This window comes from Acomys russatus, chromosome 2 (genome assembly GCF_903995435.1).
Source record: "Acomys russatus chromosome 2, mAcoRus1.1, whole genome shotgun sequence".
NCBI lineage: Eukaryota > Metazoa > Chordata > Mammalia > Rodentia > Muridae > Acomys > Acomys russatus.
The window spans coordinates 9,128,715-9,146,923 of NC_067138.1; the positions used below are offsets into that span (position 1 = coordinate 9,128,715).

General features: G+C 43.8%; 1 protein-coding gene and 1 non-coding gene across 2 annotated transcripts in view; both read right to left on the minus strand.

The window, feature by feature from the left end:
• Ubap2 (ubiquitin associated protein 2) overlaps positions 1-18,209 on the minus strand; it is a 59,898-nt gene that overhangs the window by 15,929 nt on the left and 25,760 nt on the right. The window contains exons 6-11 of the mRNA XM_051157812.1: positions 16,754-16,822; positions 15,791-15,845; positions 12,427-12,530; positions 8,398-8,463; positions 5,667-5,719; positions 3,683-3,750 (exon numbers count right to left, since the gene is read on the minus strand). Of these exons, the coding sequence (XP_051013769.1) occupies positions 3,683-3,750; positions 5,667-5,719; positions 8,398-8,463; positions 12,427-12,530; positions 15,791-15,845; positions 16,754-16,822 (415 nt within the window). The remainder of the gene's footprint in view (positions 1-3,682; positions 3,751-5,666; positions 5,720-8,397; positions 8,464-12,426; positions 12,531-15,790; positions 15,846-16,753; positions 16,823-18,209) is intronic.
• LOC127208039 (small nucleolar RNA SNORD121A) lies at positions 1,273-1,353 on the minus strand. The gene has a single exon (XR_007833050.1). It is a non-coding gene; the product is annotated as a small nucleolar RNA SNORD121A (small nucleolar RNA).

Consider the following 18,209-nt stretch of genomic DNA (forward strand, 5'->3'; position numbering starts at 1 on the left):
TATAAATTTTGTATTCTGTCTCATAACTTATTTAAGCATGTAATTGTCTCTTTAAAATATTTAAGAATGAAAGAATTACAAATTAGCAACGACTCTAACAACAACGTTATCCTAATGGCCCCAGCACTCTGCACAAAGGACCACCTAATATTCCAATGTGAGCCCGTGGCCTCAAGAAGACTGAAGTTCAGGACAGACACTGCCTGCCACACCAACCGCCCCCCCCCCCCCCAGAGTGGGGCCTGAAAGAGGATTCTCTAGGACGCTGGTCCCAAAGTCCCTGCAGAAGCTTCCCCTAACAGCTGACTGAAACTCACCAGTCAGTGAGACAGGTTCTCAGTAGTTAAACCATGCAGGCTTTACTGCTCACACTGGGCAAGCTTCTAGCCAGAGGTCCTTTCCTTTTACCCAATCATCTTTACTCTCCTGAAACCAATCTCAATTCTGAGGCTCATAATCCAAAACCTAAGTTAGTGCTCTAATCATGATATCCCAATTCCAGCGACACACATAAGTTCTGTGTGTGTGTGTGTGTGTGTGTATATACACAATATATATATTGACCATAAAACTTGCAACACTACCAGAATCAGAGCAAGTTCTCCTCCAAAAGGTTAGGTAGAAAGGCCCAAGTGAGAAGCAGTATTGCTGGGTCTCCAGTAGAGGCACTACAGCTGGGCATGGTGGCCCAGATTTTTTATCCCAGCACTTAGGAGGCACAGGCAGGCAAATTTTTGGTCTATATAGTGACTTCCACGACACTCAGAGCTATATTGAGACCCTGTCTCAAAAATAAATAAGAGAACTATCAAAAAAACAAAGAAAAAGAAGAAGCAGCACAAAACAGCACCACCACCACCACCACCAACAACAACAACAACAAAAAAAAACAAAAACAAAACCAACCCAGGGTTTGGACCGGCGGGTGGCTTGCAGAAGCTTAGAGAATAATAGCACCTGCCACCCAAGCCTGACAACATGGTTCAATCCAAGGGACACACATGGTGAAGGAGAGACCCAACCGTCACAAACTGTCCTCTGACCTCTGCACACATATGGACCATACACCAAAATAAAAAGTAAAATGCACACACACAATAAATAAGAAAGAGTTTAAAAAATCATTAATAAGAAGGAACATTCTGGGCTGGAGAGATGGCTCAGAGGTTAAGAGCACTGACTGCTCTTCCAGAGGTCCTGAGTTCCAATTCCTAGCAACCCCAAGAACATTCCAGTTACTGACTGTTGACAAGCAAAGAAGATTTTATCTCAACCCAGGAAACTCAGTAGCTAAATTCCACATGGAATCATCAGATATGTGCTTGGAAATCACAGCATCATTGTTTCCGGGATGCAGATCTGTGGCCAGCATTTTAGCACTTACAAGGAAATAAACAAGATGTGAGTCATAAATGCTTAGTGACAGCTGCTAATAGCTGGATTCCTCAAGACACCATACTGAATGAAATAAACCACGCATGGTGGCCCACGCCTTTAATCCCAGCAATTGGGAGGCTGATGTGCATGTGTGTCTCTGGATTCAAGGCCAGCCTTAGTCTATACAGATTGCAGGAGACCCTATCTCAAGCAAGCAAACAACAAAGAAGCAAATGCACATCATACTGAAATGAAAGTGAACTGCCAAACTCTAATAACAGTCACTGGCCGCATCTAGACTACACATCAAAATTATGAAGGGGAAATAAAGTAACTCAGCTATGTATACATTCATTTTTGTTCAGTTTCACTATAAATAACCAATTCTCTTTAAACCCACGATCCTTCTGCCTCAGCCTCTGGAATGCTAGGATTACAGGTGAGCCCTAACTACCAAGCCTTACTGTCCAATAGTTTAAAAGTGTTACTATCCTCAGGACTGCACATAGTTCAGTCAGTAAAGAGATTTCTTTACAAGTGCAAGAATATAAATTTGAGCCGGGCAGTAATGGCACACGCCTTTAATCCCAGCATTTGGGAGGCAGAGGCAGAGACCAGGCCAGCCTGCTCTACAAAGCGAGTCCAGGACAGCCAAAGCTACACAGAGAAACCCTGTCTCCAAAAGAGAGAGAGAGAGAGAGAATATAAGCTTGATCACCAAATGCAGGGCATGGTGGACACAAGTGGGTTCTTAGGCATGCTGGCCAGGCCAGCGTAGACTACCTAATAGTTCCCAGCTGGGCACAGACAGGTGTTTTCCCTGGGCCTTCAGATGTCCTGGGGAAGGTAGCAAGCACAAGGCGCTGATACTAGCCAGGCATGCCTGCCTCCCTTACCCCCAAAGGACGCACTGTCCACGTACTTTATGCCGCTAAGCTGGGACAAGGCGGGGTGGCTGCTGCCCCGGTGAGGGAGCTGATGGGTCCCTGCAGTCTGCAGCAGAGAGAGGCCAGGTTCTCACCCTCCTCTTTGGAGAGGAGCTTCCACTGCCGCCGCAGTGAAGGAAGGCCCTGAACTTTCTTGCCAGAATAAGACAGCCAGGAGACAAAGAACTAGGTTTTAATCCATGCACTAAGTTTCATACATTCCGACTAGAGAAAAGATTAAGCTAAAGATAAAAGAAAAGGGGGGAAGGAAAAAGCCAGGAAAACGGAGTAAAAGACAAAAACCAGGGAACCCCAGGGGTTTTAAGGCCCTGGGTTGTAAAAAGGGGTGGGCAGATTGAGGATATGCTTTTTGTTTATAGTAAATACCCCTGAGAGCCTGTCTCTGGGGCCTGGCCTCTTGTTATATCCTATCTGAAGGGAACCAGGAGTGCTGTTCTGGAGAGGAGGGGACTCAAGACCCCTGTCCAGCAAATCTCCACACCCAGCCGAGGAAAACTTATCGCCCCCCACCCCCAAATATGGGCCAGGGGTCTGCGAGATGGTTCACTGGGAGAGTAGGTTCTGCCAAACTGGACAGCCTGAGTTTGATCTATGGAAGCCAAATGACGGAGAAAACGGAAGCGTACAAGGTGACCTCTGACCTCTGACTTCTTCCACAGAAGCAAGGTGGCACATGGGCAGGAGGCACATGGGCAGGAGGCACATGTGTGCAGGGACAAGCACACAAAACAAACAATGTAAAAAGATGTTTTTCAGGATGGACAGGCTTCCTGAAGAACAACACAGGCTGTCTGTCCCCTAGCCTCCTGCATCCTCACACAGGCACACACAAAAAGATGCTAACCTCAAAGTCCCCTCTTTTTCTGGAATTTAAGCACATTAAAACTATATACCTATTTAAAATGGTGTTTAAATTAGGTTAGGGACCATCTAAACAAATGCACGAAGAAAAGCCAAAAAAACTAATGTAGAAAATATTTTTTGTTCATTTTGTTTTTCAGGAAAAAGTCTCTCCCTGTAGCCCTGGCTGTCCAGGAACTCCCTCAGTAGATCAGGCTGGCCTTGAACTTACAGAGTGTGAGCCACTACAACCCGGCTTATTCTGTAAATAAGTCAGTAATTATGAATTGTAAGTACGTTTAGGATAAGCTCTGCACCGACGCTGACAAATCACAAGAACAGCTGCCATTCACTCAGCACTAGACACAACAGTAAGAAGTGAGTGAACTACGGAATAGAGGCACGTGAAAAAGAAACTGGAAGATTAGAGTGAAAACCGTGAACAGTCGTCCTAAAGCCAAGTTTTGATTATGCCTCGCGTGAGAACAAGGCAAAGTAAACGCAGCGGGAGCCTTCACCTCTGCCCAGCTGTGGCGTGCTTCTCCGCTGGGGCAGACGAAGCCGTGAAGACTTTAGTTTCCGTAAGCTGTGGGAAGAGGAAAAAAAACTTTACTCTTGGTCTGTACAAAACCAAAGCATACGGTCACCTAGAAGGTGTCTAAAGGAAACTAAACACACACAAGCCAGCAGGTAAGCCTGCCCAGAAAAGGAAACTAATGCAGTGTGCCTGCAGCCTTCTTGTCCTAGCCTGAGTGCCCCATGTGAGCTCACACCACAGAGCAGCAGAGTGCCGAGAAGCAGGGAACTTGGAAAAGCTTGATTTTTTTTCCTCTAAAGATAGAGTCTTTTCTATTTCATTGTAATTTTTATTTCATTTTAAAGTCATAGGCTTGTGATTTTTAGATTTTTTTTTTTTAATATTATGTGACCGTATGCTTGTACATGTGTGCCTGAGGCATCAATTCCGAAGTTGGTCCTTGGCCTACACTTGAAGGCACAGCTCTTCCCCCACCAATAAATAATTTTTTAAAATGTTTAAATTTTGAATATCTTCAGCATTTTTCAGAGTTCATTGATACTCTGATTTTATTATTGTCAATGGTGTAATGACCTGACCTAAAACTACAGTACAAAATGGTAGATGTTTAAGAATATTTTACAAATTGTTGGAAATTCTGTTGTAATCCTAAACCAAAATTCACAATTTTTTATGAAACTTAAGCTAGCAACTCAAAGAACAACTTTGGAAATCTGACCCAGTATAATCAAGAGTTAGGTGCTAATTTAAGATTTTCATGCTGAGAATGATGGGAGGAAACCATGATGTTTTATTATACATACAATGTTCTGTCTGCATGTGTGCACGCCTGCAGGCCAGAAGAGAGCGTATCTCATTATAGATGGTTGTGAGCCATCGCATGGTTGCTGAGAATTGAACTCGGGACCTTGAAAGAGCAGACAGCGTTTTGGTGTGTTTGTTTGTTTGTTTGTTTGTTTAGCTGGTTTTTGAGACAGGGTTTCTCTGTGTAGCCTTGGCTGTCCTGGACTCACTTTGTAGACCAGGCTGGCCTCGAACTCACAGCGATCCGCCTGCCTCTGCCTCATGAGTGATGGGATTAAAGGTGTGTGCCACCATGCCCGGCTCAGACAGTGTTCTTAACCACAGAACTGTCTTTGCAGCCACGTGATGCCTGTATTTTCGTGGTAAAGCTTTAGTTTCTGTAACAACAAAACACTGTATGCACAGTCCCTAGCCTAAGCCAGCATCTATCTGTGTTCTGTGTCAGAACTAAAGTGACACAGAAGACACACAATGCTCAGCCACAGACCTGAGTTTAGTTGGAGAACCTCCACATTTAGATATGCAACCACTTAACAGGTCCCACTAACCCACAGTTTAAGGGGCTCAGGTTTAAGATCCATTTTCTAATTATTCCTAGCCCCCACACAGTTGCTCACACTCATCTCTAACTGCAGCTCCAAGATATCTAATGTCTTCTTCTGGCCTTTACTGGCACCATGCTCTGGCCCACCCCTTTAATCCCAGCACTCAGGAGACACAGGCAGGTGGATCTCTGTGAGTTTGAGGCCAGCCTGGTCTATGGTGTGAGTTCCAGGACAAGCAAAGCTACACAGAGAAACTCTCTCAAAAACCAGCAAAAAAACAAGACAAGAATAAAGAAACCACTGGACGTGGTGGAATGTCCCTTTAACCCAGCACTTGGGAGGCAGAACCAGGAGGATCTGAGTTTAACCAGTCTGGTTTAGAGTTCCAGGACAGCCAAGGCCACTTATAGACACAGTGTCTCAACAAACAAAAATCTTTTTACTTAGACCCATGTGCTAAAGAAGCCAACTCTTTGGGAAGCATGGACAGATGAAAAACAAACAAACAAACAAACAAACAAAAAAAAAAAGAAGCTAAGCAGCACCGGGCTCTTCTCTGAAGCAGAGAGGCTATGACACACACCAAGAGGAAGTCTGAACAGAGGGCACACTCACATCCTCACTCCAGTCTTCTGCTGTCCACTCTTCCACAGAGTTCTTCCAGGCACCTGACAGAGGACAGTCAAAGTCAGTCAGCAACTACTAAGTCTGTGAGTCATATAAGATAACAACTCACCTCATTAGGGACTTCTTTAAGTCTCTTCTTGATAAAAACAAAAATGGTTCTATATTCAGGTACAGTAGCACAGCATTTGGGAGGCAGAGGCAGGCAGATCTCTGTTCAATGCCACCCTGGACTACAAAGCAAGCCCAGGACAGCCAAGGCTACGGAGAAATTTGTTTCCCAACACCGCCCCCAACCCCCGAAAAAACAAACAAACAAACAAACAAACAAAAAAACAAACCCAAACTCAAACCAACCAAACAAACATAAAAACAAAACAAGTTTCTATAAAATACCCAGAGCTATATGCTTAAATCAAATTAATGTCTCAAACTGTAATAAGAAATATTTTTAGCAATTCTGCTATTAAGAAAATACAAACATGCCAAAAACAACAAACAACAAAACCCCCACAATCACCAATAAATTTATTTCTTATGATATACATTTGATTAATATAAAATTGAGTCCTAGGATATGGTGGGACACACCTTCCTCCCAGCAGAATCAAGAGCTATCTCTAGGAGTTCAAGGGCACAAGGGCACTATGGCAGATATAGTTCCATCATAGTTAGGACTAAGGAGTGAGGCCCTGCCTATCTCAAAAAAACAATATAAAACAAACACACACAAACAAACAATCTGGATTACCAGGGCAGCATACAGCCTAACATTAGAGTGCTTGTTTTGAAACCTCAAAAAACTCAATAGTAACATATAAATATGTAAAGTGCTGAAGAGTTCGCTCAGTCAGTCAAGTGCGTACTGTAGAAGTGGGAGCACTTGAAGTCAATTCTCAGTATCCATGCGGCAGGGCTGGGGACACAGAGGGGCTGGGGACACAGAGAGGCTGGGGACACAGAGGGGCTAGGGAAATGCTAGAGGGTGACAGAGAGTTTGCTGTGTGAGCATGGAGAACGGAGTTACATTAACAGTAACTCATGCAGAAGCTGAGCACAGCCAGCCCAGTGTTGGGGAACAGAGGTATGTACATGCAAGCAGAGCACTGTATACATAATAATAGATAAGTCTTTTTTTTTTTTTAAGGGAGTTTCTTTTTTAATGAAATGATTTTTTAAAATATTTGTTTAGTCCTTTATACAGTATTCTGCCTGCATGTACCCCTTGCAGGCCAGAAGAGGGCACCAGATCTCATTATAAATGGCTGTGAGCCACCATGTAGTTGCTGGGAATTGAACTCAGGACCTTTGGAAGAACATACAGTGCTCTTAACCTCTGAACCATCTCTCCAGCCCCCTGAGTTGGTTTCTAAGCAGAAAGACATAATGCATAGTGATAGCTGTAGCACTATGAATTGCTCTGTCTGGGAAAACCTGCCATATACCCTGCAGGGTAAGACCACCACTCACTGGCTATGGAAGGAGTTGAACTTGGATTCTTAACAATTCTACAACATTCAAACTTTTCAGTAAGAATTTCATGAGAATGACAGAATTTCAGATCTATTGTCCTATAACCCAAAATATATGGGATAATTTGATGACATCATTTTCAGCTTCAGTGTGTTTAAGGTGAGTTAGCTGGAATGAGTGAATTGGTAACATATACATTACAAGGGACAATGCAGGCAAAGCTCACTCCCAGCAGGATAGGCACGCACGAAGCCATGGGGCAGAGCAGTGTAACACAGCTGCTCAATGAAGACAGCACAATCTCCTTCCGGCCCCTAGCCCCCCACCATCTCTTTCTTCTTCTCTTTTGGTTTTTGAGACAGGGTCTCAGCATTCAGTTTGGCTATCCTAAAAACTCCCTAAAACTCCCAGGACAGCCTTGAACTTAAGAGACCCACCTACCTGCCTGCAGAGTGCTGCATTAAAGGTGTGCAGCACTAAACTCGGCCTGAACATCACATGTTGTATAGGAACCGAACAACTTTAAAAATTTAAGAAACCTGTTAGTTTTAATTATTTTGTGGTGGGAGTGGGGTGGGTTGCAGGTGTCACAGCATGAATGAGGAGGTCAGAGGACAACTTTTTTTTTTTCCCCAGAGGACAACTTTTAAGGGTCTGTTGTCTTCATCTTATGCGTTCCCAAGATCAAACTCATCAGGATTTGGGGACATGTGCCTTTACCATTTCCAGAAAGGTTTATTCCTTCTCTTTTGAGACTGGCTTCAAGTTCAGTCCAATCTGTACCCAGCAACATGCCTAGTTTACGTAGCACTGGAGTCACACCTAGGTGAACACTTTGGCCATGAATGACATACTCACTTCGGGTTTTTTGTTTTGTTTTGCTCTTTTTGGTTTTTAGAGAAAGGGTTTTTCTATGTGGCCATCCTGGACTTGCTTTATAGACCAGGCTGGCCTGGAACACACAGAGATCTGCCTTCCTCTTAACTCCCTAGTGCTGGGATTATAGGTGTGCACCACCAAGGCAGGCTTTCTGTGTGATTTTTTTTTTTTTTAAGTTTTATTTTTATGTATATGACTGTTCTATCTGTACATCCACCTGAATGTCAGAAGAGGGCATCAGACCCCAGTATAGATGGTTGCTGGGAATTGCTGGGGTCCTCTGTAAGAGCAGACAGTGCTCTTAACCACTGAGCCATCTCTCCAGCCCTTCTGATTCTTAACTACGCAAAATTTCAAAACAAAAGCATACCTTTGAGTCCATAAGAACTTTTACTTGGAAGCTCCTGACATATACTGTGAGGCTTTGTCATCCCTTCTGTGGATCGAAGTAAAAAGGAAAGCTGGTCAACAGGTAAAATAAAGTTAATGTATTACAACAGTCCTCCCCACGGAGTGACCAAGTCCCAAGCGTATTAAATGGAAAATTCTAGAAACAAAGCATCAACCACATTCATACAATACTTTTGACGGTTTTTACTTCACTTAATTAGCTCTAATTGCTAATGTCTTATTATGCCTAACTGACCCATTAAAGCATTGGGTCCAGAAGATAGGTAAGTGAGTGAAGGTGCTTCCTGACAGGTCTGATGTCCTGAGTCCATTCCTGGAACTCACTGGTGGAAAGTCTTCAGACCTCAGAGCATATGTGTGTGTATACTCACACTCCCTCACAAAAAAAGAAAAAACATCAAAGATAGAGAAGAGTAAAGAGAAGACACATGCTGCCAAGTTCTGGTTTCTGCGGGTATACACACGGGCACAAGAATCCATACCTATGTGCATACAGACAAATTCTTTTTGTTATTTTTGGTTTTTTTGAGACAGGGTTTCTCTATGTAGACCTAGTTATCCTGGACTCGCTTTTATAGACCAGGTTGGCCTTGAACTCACAGCAACCCACCTGCCTCTGCCTCCCTGAGTGCTGGGATTAAGGGCATGAGCCACTACATCCATTTTACAAACACATTTTTTAAAAGAATTATTTATTATTATACATACAGTGTCCTGCCTGCATGTACGCCTGCAGGCCAGAACAGGGCACCAGATCATACTACAGATGTCTGTGAGCCACCATGTGGTTGCTGGGAATTGAACTCAAGACCTCTGGAAGGTCTTTACTACTGTTTTATGATAAACGCTCATTTTGGCTCTGACATGTAATTACCAACAACTATCCGCTATTTTAAAGTATACAACTGGGTAGATTATAGCATACTGACAATTTATTTAACTATCAAATTACTTTAAGAAAAAAAAAACCTGCACTGCAGATTAGAGCTGCTCTCAACCTTGGCCAGAAGCTCCTCTGTGCTATGGCTACAGTTAATGTAATAAGGCATCTCTGGTAAAATAGAGTCTACGTGACTAATGAGAGCTCAGCTTTAAAGGGGACACCTGGAGTAAGGCTCAGACACATCATGGATGAGGCGGCGGAAAGAAGATGGGGAGGCTCTTGTGAAATGCTGTCTTCTAGGCGTGACATGGTCGTCGTAACAGAGAGTTTTGTTGTAGTACATGGCACGAGGTGGCGTCATGAATGCAGGTGGAGCAGGAAACCATGGAGCACTGCACAACTAGCCCAGTGTTACTGGGAGGGTGGAAAGCCTTGCAACTTCCCTTCCAGGTGTGGAGGTGTTTGGATAAAAGGCTGCTGGGACCAGGAACCCAGGGCCACAGAGTCCTTTTTATTTTTATTTATTTTTTTTATTAATTTATTCTTGTTACATTTCAATGGTTATCCCATCCCTTGTATCCTCCCATTCTTCTCTCCCTCCCATTTTCCCATTATTCCCCTCCCCTATGACTGTTCCTAAGGGGGATTGCCTCCCCCTGTATATCCTCATAGGGTATCAAGTCTCTTCTTGGTGACCTGCTATCCTTCCTCTGAGTGCCACCAGGTCTCCCCCTCCAGGGGACGTGGTCAAATGTGAGGCACCAGAGTACGTGAGAAAGTCATATCCCACTGCACAGAGTCCTCTTTATGCCTACAATTCCACTGGTGGGCATTCCTTATTCTGCTCACTGACACATCATTTCATGGACACTTGTTCCTATTTGGGGTAATTGTAAAATTATGCTATGAAACTTTTGAGCCTGTGAGTTATTCTTCTGTGTACATGTCTAAGAGTTAACCAATTATAATTCTGAAAATATTTTACATGTATGAATATCTTCCTGCATGTATGAATGTACACCATGTGCCTGGTGCCCAAGGAAGAGAACATGAGATCCCTGCAGCCGACTGGTTGTGGACTGCCATGTGGGTGCTAGGACCCTAACTCAGGTTTTCTCTGTAAGAGCAGCAAGTGTGCTAAACAACTGAGCCATCTCTCCAACCTCACTTTTGTTTTGTGCTTTAAAGATAGGGTCTTCTATGTAAGCCAAGGCTGTCCTAACTTCAATCCTCAGTCTCCCAAATCTCTGGGAATAGCAATATGTTCCATAAGACTGGGCTCTGTTCTTAAACTCCGTGTGTGTGTGTGTGTGTGTGTGTGTGTGTGTGTGTGTCTGTCTGTCTGTCTGTCTGCAAGCACACTTTTTTTTTTTATGTGTGTGTGCCTGAATTTAAAAATTACAGGGAGGATGGATGAGCTGCCTGATTTGTGGGTGCTGACACTAAAACCAGGGTCCTCTGGAGGAGCAATTCAATGCTCTTAACAGCCGAGCCATCTCTTTAGCCTGTCTCTTTTGTCAGTGGTGATGCCAGGGATTGAATCCAGTGCTGTGTGTATGGTGAGCAAACCCACTCACTACTACTACGGTATACAGAATTTAAAAGTTAATATAAATTTATATTTCATTCATAAAAAGTGTTGGACATCACACCTGTAGCCAGAGCTACAAGCCCAAGGCATGAAACTATTTCTGGTATTCTCTATGATGTATGAAACAAGTTATTTCCCTTGACGAGTCTAGTCAAGCAACGTCAATTTTGCTGGTAATTTGAGAGGCTTTAGAGCTCCTCAGATGGCCATGGTTGTACATGACACGACCCCTAAAGACTCACTGTAGAAAAGGGGTTGGCCCCAGGTGGGTCAATATGCTGGGATATTCTAGAAACCACAGGAAATTAAACTTCACTGGGAGTGGGTCCCTAAGGTCAGTGTGACCTTGGGAGCTATAAATTCTCCAGGCCACTGCTTTCTACATCCGGGCTATCATGCGGTGACCAATCTTATTCCCCTATGCCCAGCGTATCATGATGTTAATGCCTCATCACGGACTTAACAGCAAAGAGAGTGATAATCCCAGCACTTGAGTGTCTGAGGTAAGTGAATCTGTAAGTTCAAGGCCGGCCTCAAAGAGATTAAAAAAAAAAAAAAAAAGCTTAATCGCAGCACTCAGGAGGCAGAGGCAGGCAGATCTCTGTGAGTTCTGGGATAGTCTGGTATACAAAGTGAGTCCAGGACAGGCAAGAATACAAAAGAAACCTTGTCTTGAAAAAACAAAACAAAAAAACACCAATAACCATAAAAATAAATCATCTTAACTTCTCCTCCTGGCTGGAAGTGCTGGCACACACCTATCACTTTAGCACTCCTGCGGCTGAGATAAAATTAGTAGCTCAAAGCTAGCCTAAGACATAAGCAGGGCTGGCCTTCATCACATTGTTGAAGAGGAAAGACAGGGCTGCAGAGATGGCTCAGAGGTTAAACATGCACACTGATCTTACAGAGGACATGAATTTGGTTTCCAACATCCAGATTAGGTAGTTGTCAAGCACCTGTAATTTCAGCTCCCCATGGCACAGACCAACATACACACATATACATGCATACACAGATTTTAAAATAATAAAAGTACACCAAGCATAATGACTCATGCCTTTAACCCCAGCACTTGGGAAGCAGAGGCAGGCTGATCTCTTTGAGTTTGAGCCAAGCCCAGCCTGATCTACCAAGCCGGAGCTATTACAAAGAAACTCTGTCCTGAAAAACCTAAATAAGTAATAATGAATTGTAAATAAATAATAGCAAGAACAAACAAACAGGAAAAGCACTGGCAAGACTTGACAGTAACTTTGATGCCAAGCCTAAAGACCTCACACTTTGATCCCAGGAGCCTCTAGGAAGCAGACAACTGACTCTGGACGGTTGTCTCCTGCCCCCACATACCTGCCATAGTATGTGCTTACCTACACATACAGATATGCATATATATACACACAAATAAATTATCTTGGTTCACAGCACCTCAGAGTGTGGTTGTGCACAGTACAGACAGAATTAAACACTTCTAACACAAAATTAAAGACTTCTAACACAAACAAAACACTCACCAGGTCCCTCATCTGTACCATTCTGAGCAGCTTCCCAAACCACCAACTTTGTTCCGCAGCCTTCTGTGGACGTGCACTCTGAATAGTCTGCAGGATTGAATGTCCTGGGATTTGAAGTAAAGAAGCAACTAAAGCAAGCATCAAAAGCACAAAATAAACTGTATAAAAACATGCCAAATTTGGCCAGCACTGAGAAGGCAGAGGCAGACAGATCTCTGTAAGTCAAGACCAGCCTGGTCTATATAGCAAACGTCAGGACAGCCAAAGCTACACCGAGAGACCCTGTCTCGAACAACAAAACATAAAAATAAAATATTCCAAACGAATTCAGCTCCAGTTCCTTCAACAGGCTGCTGTAAAAGGCCTCTCTCCCTTTGTACTTAATGGCAGCTAAGTAAGTTTTAAGCTATTGTGATGGAGTTGTTTTTTTAACTGTTTACTTTGATCTATGCACCACATACTTGAAGTACCCTCAGAGGCCACAAGATGGCACTGAGTTTCCCTCAACTGGAGTTACAGATGCTTGTGAGCAAGGTGCTTGGAACCAAACCCCAATCTGTCTGGAGAAGCAGCCAGTGCTTTTAACCTAAACTGAGCAGTCTCTCCAGCCCCTGTAATGACGATCTTGTTTGTTTGGGTCTTTTTGGTTTGGTTTGGCTTTAGACAGGGTCTTTCAATGGAGCCGTGGCTGCCCTGGAACTGAGTATGTAAACCAACTGTGGCCTTAAGCTTACAGAGATTTGCCTGCCCCCCAAATGCTTAGATTAAAGGCTTGTGCTACCACAACCAGCCTGATACAGATTTTCTTTTCTTTTTTTTTTTTAATGTGTGGGAGACTGGCATGTGCTCCATGGAGACCAGAGAACAGCTTTCAGGAGAATGTTCTCTTCTTCTACTGTAAGGATCCCAGGGACAGAAATCTTAGGTCACAAGTCTTGGTCAGAAGCATCTTTAATAACCACTAGGCCCAATAATTAAAAAGTTTTGTTTTTTGTTTTGAGACAGCGTTTCACTATGTGGTGTAGGCAAGCCTTGACCTCACAGAAATACACCTGCCTCTGCCTCCCAAGTGCTAGGATGGAGGCACGAGGCTCCGACTCTTTTTTTCATTTTGAAGACATAGTCATCTCATGTATAAACTCACTATGTAGCTGAAGATGACCTTAAAGTTCTGACACTCTAACAGACCCCAGAACACAGCACATGGGCAGCAACACTCGCCAATCCTCCAAATCTACACTTCTGGGAAAGCCTCTAGATGCCTTAGATATACTAACCTTTCTCTTTGGCTTCTGTAGTTCAACTTCTGGCTAACTGTTCTCACTGAAGTGTGTCAACCCAGAATGTGGTTTTGTGCCCATTCTGAGAACGGCTCGGGGCTGCAATTGCCCAGAGCAGTTGCTAATAAGGCCTTTGCATTGGCTTGAAGCCATGTCCAAGTCGTTGTGTCTGGTGGATAACTCATAACAAACTTCCTGGGATTACAAGTTTGTACCACCATGTCCAGTTTTCTAATGTGCTTGGGACTGACCACAGGGCTGACTTTGCCTATGCTAGGGAGGCGCTCTACCAACTACACCTCCAGCCAAGTCTGCTTCAGGACCATCTATCTACGTGCATAAAGGGCCTGCAAGTTTCTATGATATGGTCTTTGAAGACCTGGAAGCCTTTCCCGCCACGAAAGAACACCAGTAAAAACTCCCACTGGGGGCTGAAGAAAAGGGTCAGGTGGCCCAGAGTACTTGCTGCTCTTGCAGCACTTGGTTCCAGACACAGCACCACACGACACCTCAAAATGGTTCACAACTTCAGTACCTAGGAAACCTCTTCTGGTCTCATGGGAACCTTCATGTACGTGGTACACAACCATACACTCAGGCTCACATGTGAAACATTAAAATTACATCTTTTTAAAAATTCCAATGACAAGTAACATATCAAGAATTAATGTCTCAGGCTGGAGAGAAGGCTCAGTGGTTAACAGTACTGCTTGCTCTTCCAAAGGACCCGGGTTCAATTCCCAGCACCCACATGGCAGCTCACAACTGTCTGTAACTTCAAGATCTGACACCCTTACACCAAGGCACATAAATTTAAATAAAATATTTTAATTTTTAAAAATTAACATGTCTCTTTTCCCCTGTGTCAAAATCCATGTCAGGCTTTTTTCAGGGGAGGTCAATTTTTTCATAAAGGAATATCAATTTAACACTGGCTGTCACGGAACTTTCTACGTGGACTAAGGTAGCCTTGAACTTACAGAGATCTGCCAGCCTCTTGCCTTGCAGTGTAGGGATTAAAGAAGTGTCTGTGTCATCACAGTCAATGTTTTTAAATTATTTTTATTTTCTGTGTATGAGTGTTTTCCCTATATGTACACATACGCACCATGTGTATGCCACCTGCCCAGAGGCCAGAAAAGTGCAATGGATATTAGCTATTGAACTGTTTCTCTAGCCCCTCAACCTTGATTTGAATGGAATTATATTCTTCTTTATACATGAATATAGGTAGGGAAATGTCTTGTTCAGCACTTCTCTGTGTTTTCATTAAATCATTTCATTAACTGAAGGGCTACTGAGATGGTTCAGCATACAAGCACACTGGGCTGCTGAGACTGAGAGGCTACACTCAGTTTTACACTAGACACAGAAGTAACTAACAAACAGCTGGGGATTGATATTTTGAGTTATCCTGCCACATGCAAAAAATAAAGAAAACAAAAAAACCAGCCGGGCGTGGTGGCGCATGCCTTTAATCCCAGGACTCGGGAGGCAGAGGCAGGTGGATCGCTGTGAGTTCGAGGCCAGCCTGGTCTACAAAGTGAGTCCAGGATGGTCAAGGCTACACAGAGAAACCCTGTCCCGGAAAAAAAAAAAAAAAAAAAAACCACCTAGAAGTAATGGAAGCTAGTTATAGCACCTACCTAGAACCCTCAGTCTTTACTACTATCACGCAGGACCACGGATCACTTACGTAACCATTTCCTGTGCAATAGCTGGGCCCAGCAGCACTTGTGCTGTGGCCTTCAACTAGCCAACTGAGGATATCAGGCACCTATGCCCACTTCTCCATAGGGAACAACTGGTGTCTGCAGGTTTTAATGACTCCACAGAGAGCAGGGGTGCTATCCGAGTGAGGAAGGGGATGCTAAACACCAAGGGCAACACATCCCTTACCCTGGTGAAGCACTATCAAAGCAAAGCGTGGCTCGGAGGTTAGCATGCACAGGCTAGGATTTAGTATCCACTGCAACAATGACGCAATTTTTACTACTGTTAGAAGTACAGAAAACCACTAGTTGGGCACAAATGTAGACAAGGTGAGGGAGAGAAACTAGAGTAACTAGGATACCATGACTTACCCCATGCTTTGAGCAGAGAACCTTCCTGCCCCTCTGCCTCTGCCACGTCCAAATCCTTTAAAAGACACAATTGTGGAATATAGTGGTATTTTTGTGTATATATTGTTGAATGATTAAATCATGCAGAGATTCAGGCCATTCTGGGGTAGGGTGACTTTTAGCTAACATAGACTGTAAGATGAGAATCTTTTTCAAATAAATAAAGGAATGAGTGAGTAAGATCCCTGGAGAGATAGCCCTGTGCTTAGGAGCACTCACTGGTCTCTCTACCAGCACCCACATGGCAGCTCACACCCATCTGCATACCAGTTCCACAGGCATCCAGTGCCCTCTTCTGGCCTCCACAGGCACTGCATACACATGCCCTAGCCGTGGCGGCGCACACCTTTAACCCCAGCACTCTGGAGGCAGAGGCAGGTGAATCTGAGCTGGATGCTAGCCCGATCTACAGAGCAAGTTCCAGGACAGACAGATCTATAGAGAAACCCTGTTTCAAAATAAAACAAAACAAACACCCCACAAAATCCAAAATAAATAAGCTATTCTTACTTTGCTGACAATCTACCTATGCATAGTAGAACTGCCCGTGCCTCTGCTTCAACTCCTAAATACTGGGATTACATCTGTACCCAACTATACCTGACTGTAAAAGTGGTTTTCACAATTCATCTGAAAATAACAGTCTGGGCAGTAGCTCAGTGGTGGAATTCATTCTTACTAAGGACACACACTGGGTTCAATCTTCAGCAACAAAAATAACAAAACCAAAGCTAAATGTAAAAACAAAAAAACCCTGGAATAATCTAAATGCTTCCTTCACAGACATCATCAGTATGTAGATCAAAACATTTCAGAGAACATTCTTTCTCTCATAATGCATTTCCCACATTATCAAAACCTGGAAAAGCAGCAGCAGCCTGCCCGCCCCTGTTGGCCAGCACTCCCTCTGGCTCCTCCCCTTACCTCGACCTCGGGCCCGCCTGCCATCTGCTCCTGCTCGGTTGCAGTCAATGCCATTCTCTTCGCCTTTGACTAAAGAGGAGAATCAGACATTCGGCTTTTCATTTTCAAACCTTTTTTACCGAACTTATTGGACATGTTCAAAACCAAGTATAAAATGAACAAAAAGAGTAGAAACATGCCAGGCATGGCTGTACTTCCAATCCCACAAGTTCAAGGCCAGCATGGTCTAAGATCCAACCTGGGCTACTGATGAAGAGACCTTGTCTCAAAAGCCAAAACAAGTCAAAAAACAGGTTAAAACATAAGCAACATTTAGAAACCAGGAAAAATAAAAAGTAGCATAGCACTGGAAGGATGCAATCTAATACTTGTCTATCACTAGGACAAGTGAAACCAAAAAATTTTGAGGTCAAGGCCAGTCGAACAGCACAATGAGACAAGTGTCAAAAAAAGGAAAGCAAAATATAAATAAATAAATAAGCGAGGGCAGTTGGACACGAGGACACGGTGCTGGGTGTGGCACCACACATCTTTAATCCCAATACTAAGGACACAGAGGTAAGATCTCTGTGAGGCCAGCCTGGTCTACATATCAAGCTCCAAAACAATCAATCTACAATAAGAAACCTTGTCTTTAAAAAATACGGTAATTTTACTTTCTCTGTCTAGATGTGACCTCATCTAAAATTGAAAAAACACATTGGGGGGGGGGGGGGGGTTTTCGTTTGGTTTTTGGGACAGGGTCTCTCTGTGTAGCCTTGGCTGTCCTGGATTCACTTTGTAGACGAGGCTGGCCTTGAACTCACAGTGATGCGCCTGCCTCTGCCTCCCAAGTGCTGAGATTACAGATGTGCACCACCACAACCGACAACTTTTTTTTTTAACTTATGCTTTTGTTTTGTTTTTTTAATGCAGGAGTACTCTGTCTGTAAGAACACTTGAATGCCAGAAGAGGGCCTCAAATCTTTAAGTTGTGAGCCACCATTTGGTTGCTGACAACTGAACTCAGGACCTCTGGAAGAGTAGCCAGTGTTCTTAACTTCTGAGCCATCTCTAAATGCTTTAGGTCGAATTAGTTCTGTGTGTTTGTTTGTTTGTTTTTAGGGTTTCTCCGTGTAGCCTTAGGATGTCCTGGACTCACCGGCCTGGCTCCAAACTCAGAGATCTGCCTGCCTCTGCCTCCCGATTGCTAGGATTAAAGGCCTGTGCCACCACACCCAGCTTACATCTCATTCTTAACGCTATCACCCAATTAGCCTTCACTTAATGATTAGGCTGCAGGGTGGCTCAGTAGGTCAGGGCTCGCCAAGCCTCAGGACCTGAGTCCGATCCCAGGACCCCAATGGCTGGCGGAGAGAAAGGGAGACCTGACGTTGTTCTCCAACGTCCACCTGTATGCCACAGCATGTGTATCCACACACGAGCAATAAACAGCCAGCTCAAGATAGCTATTGAA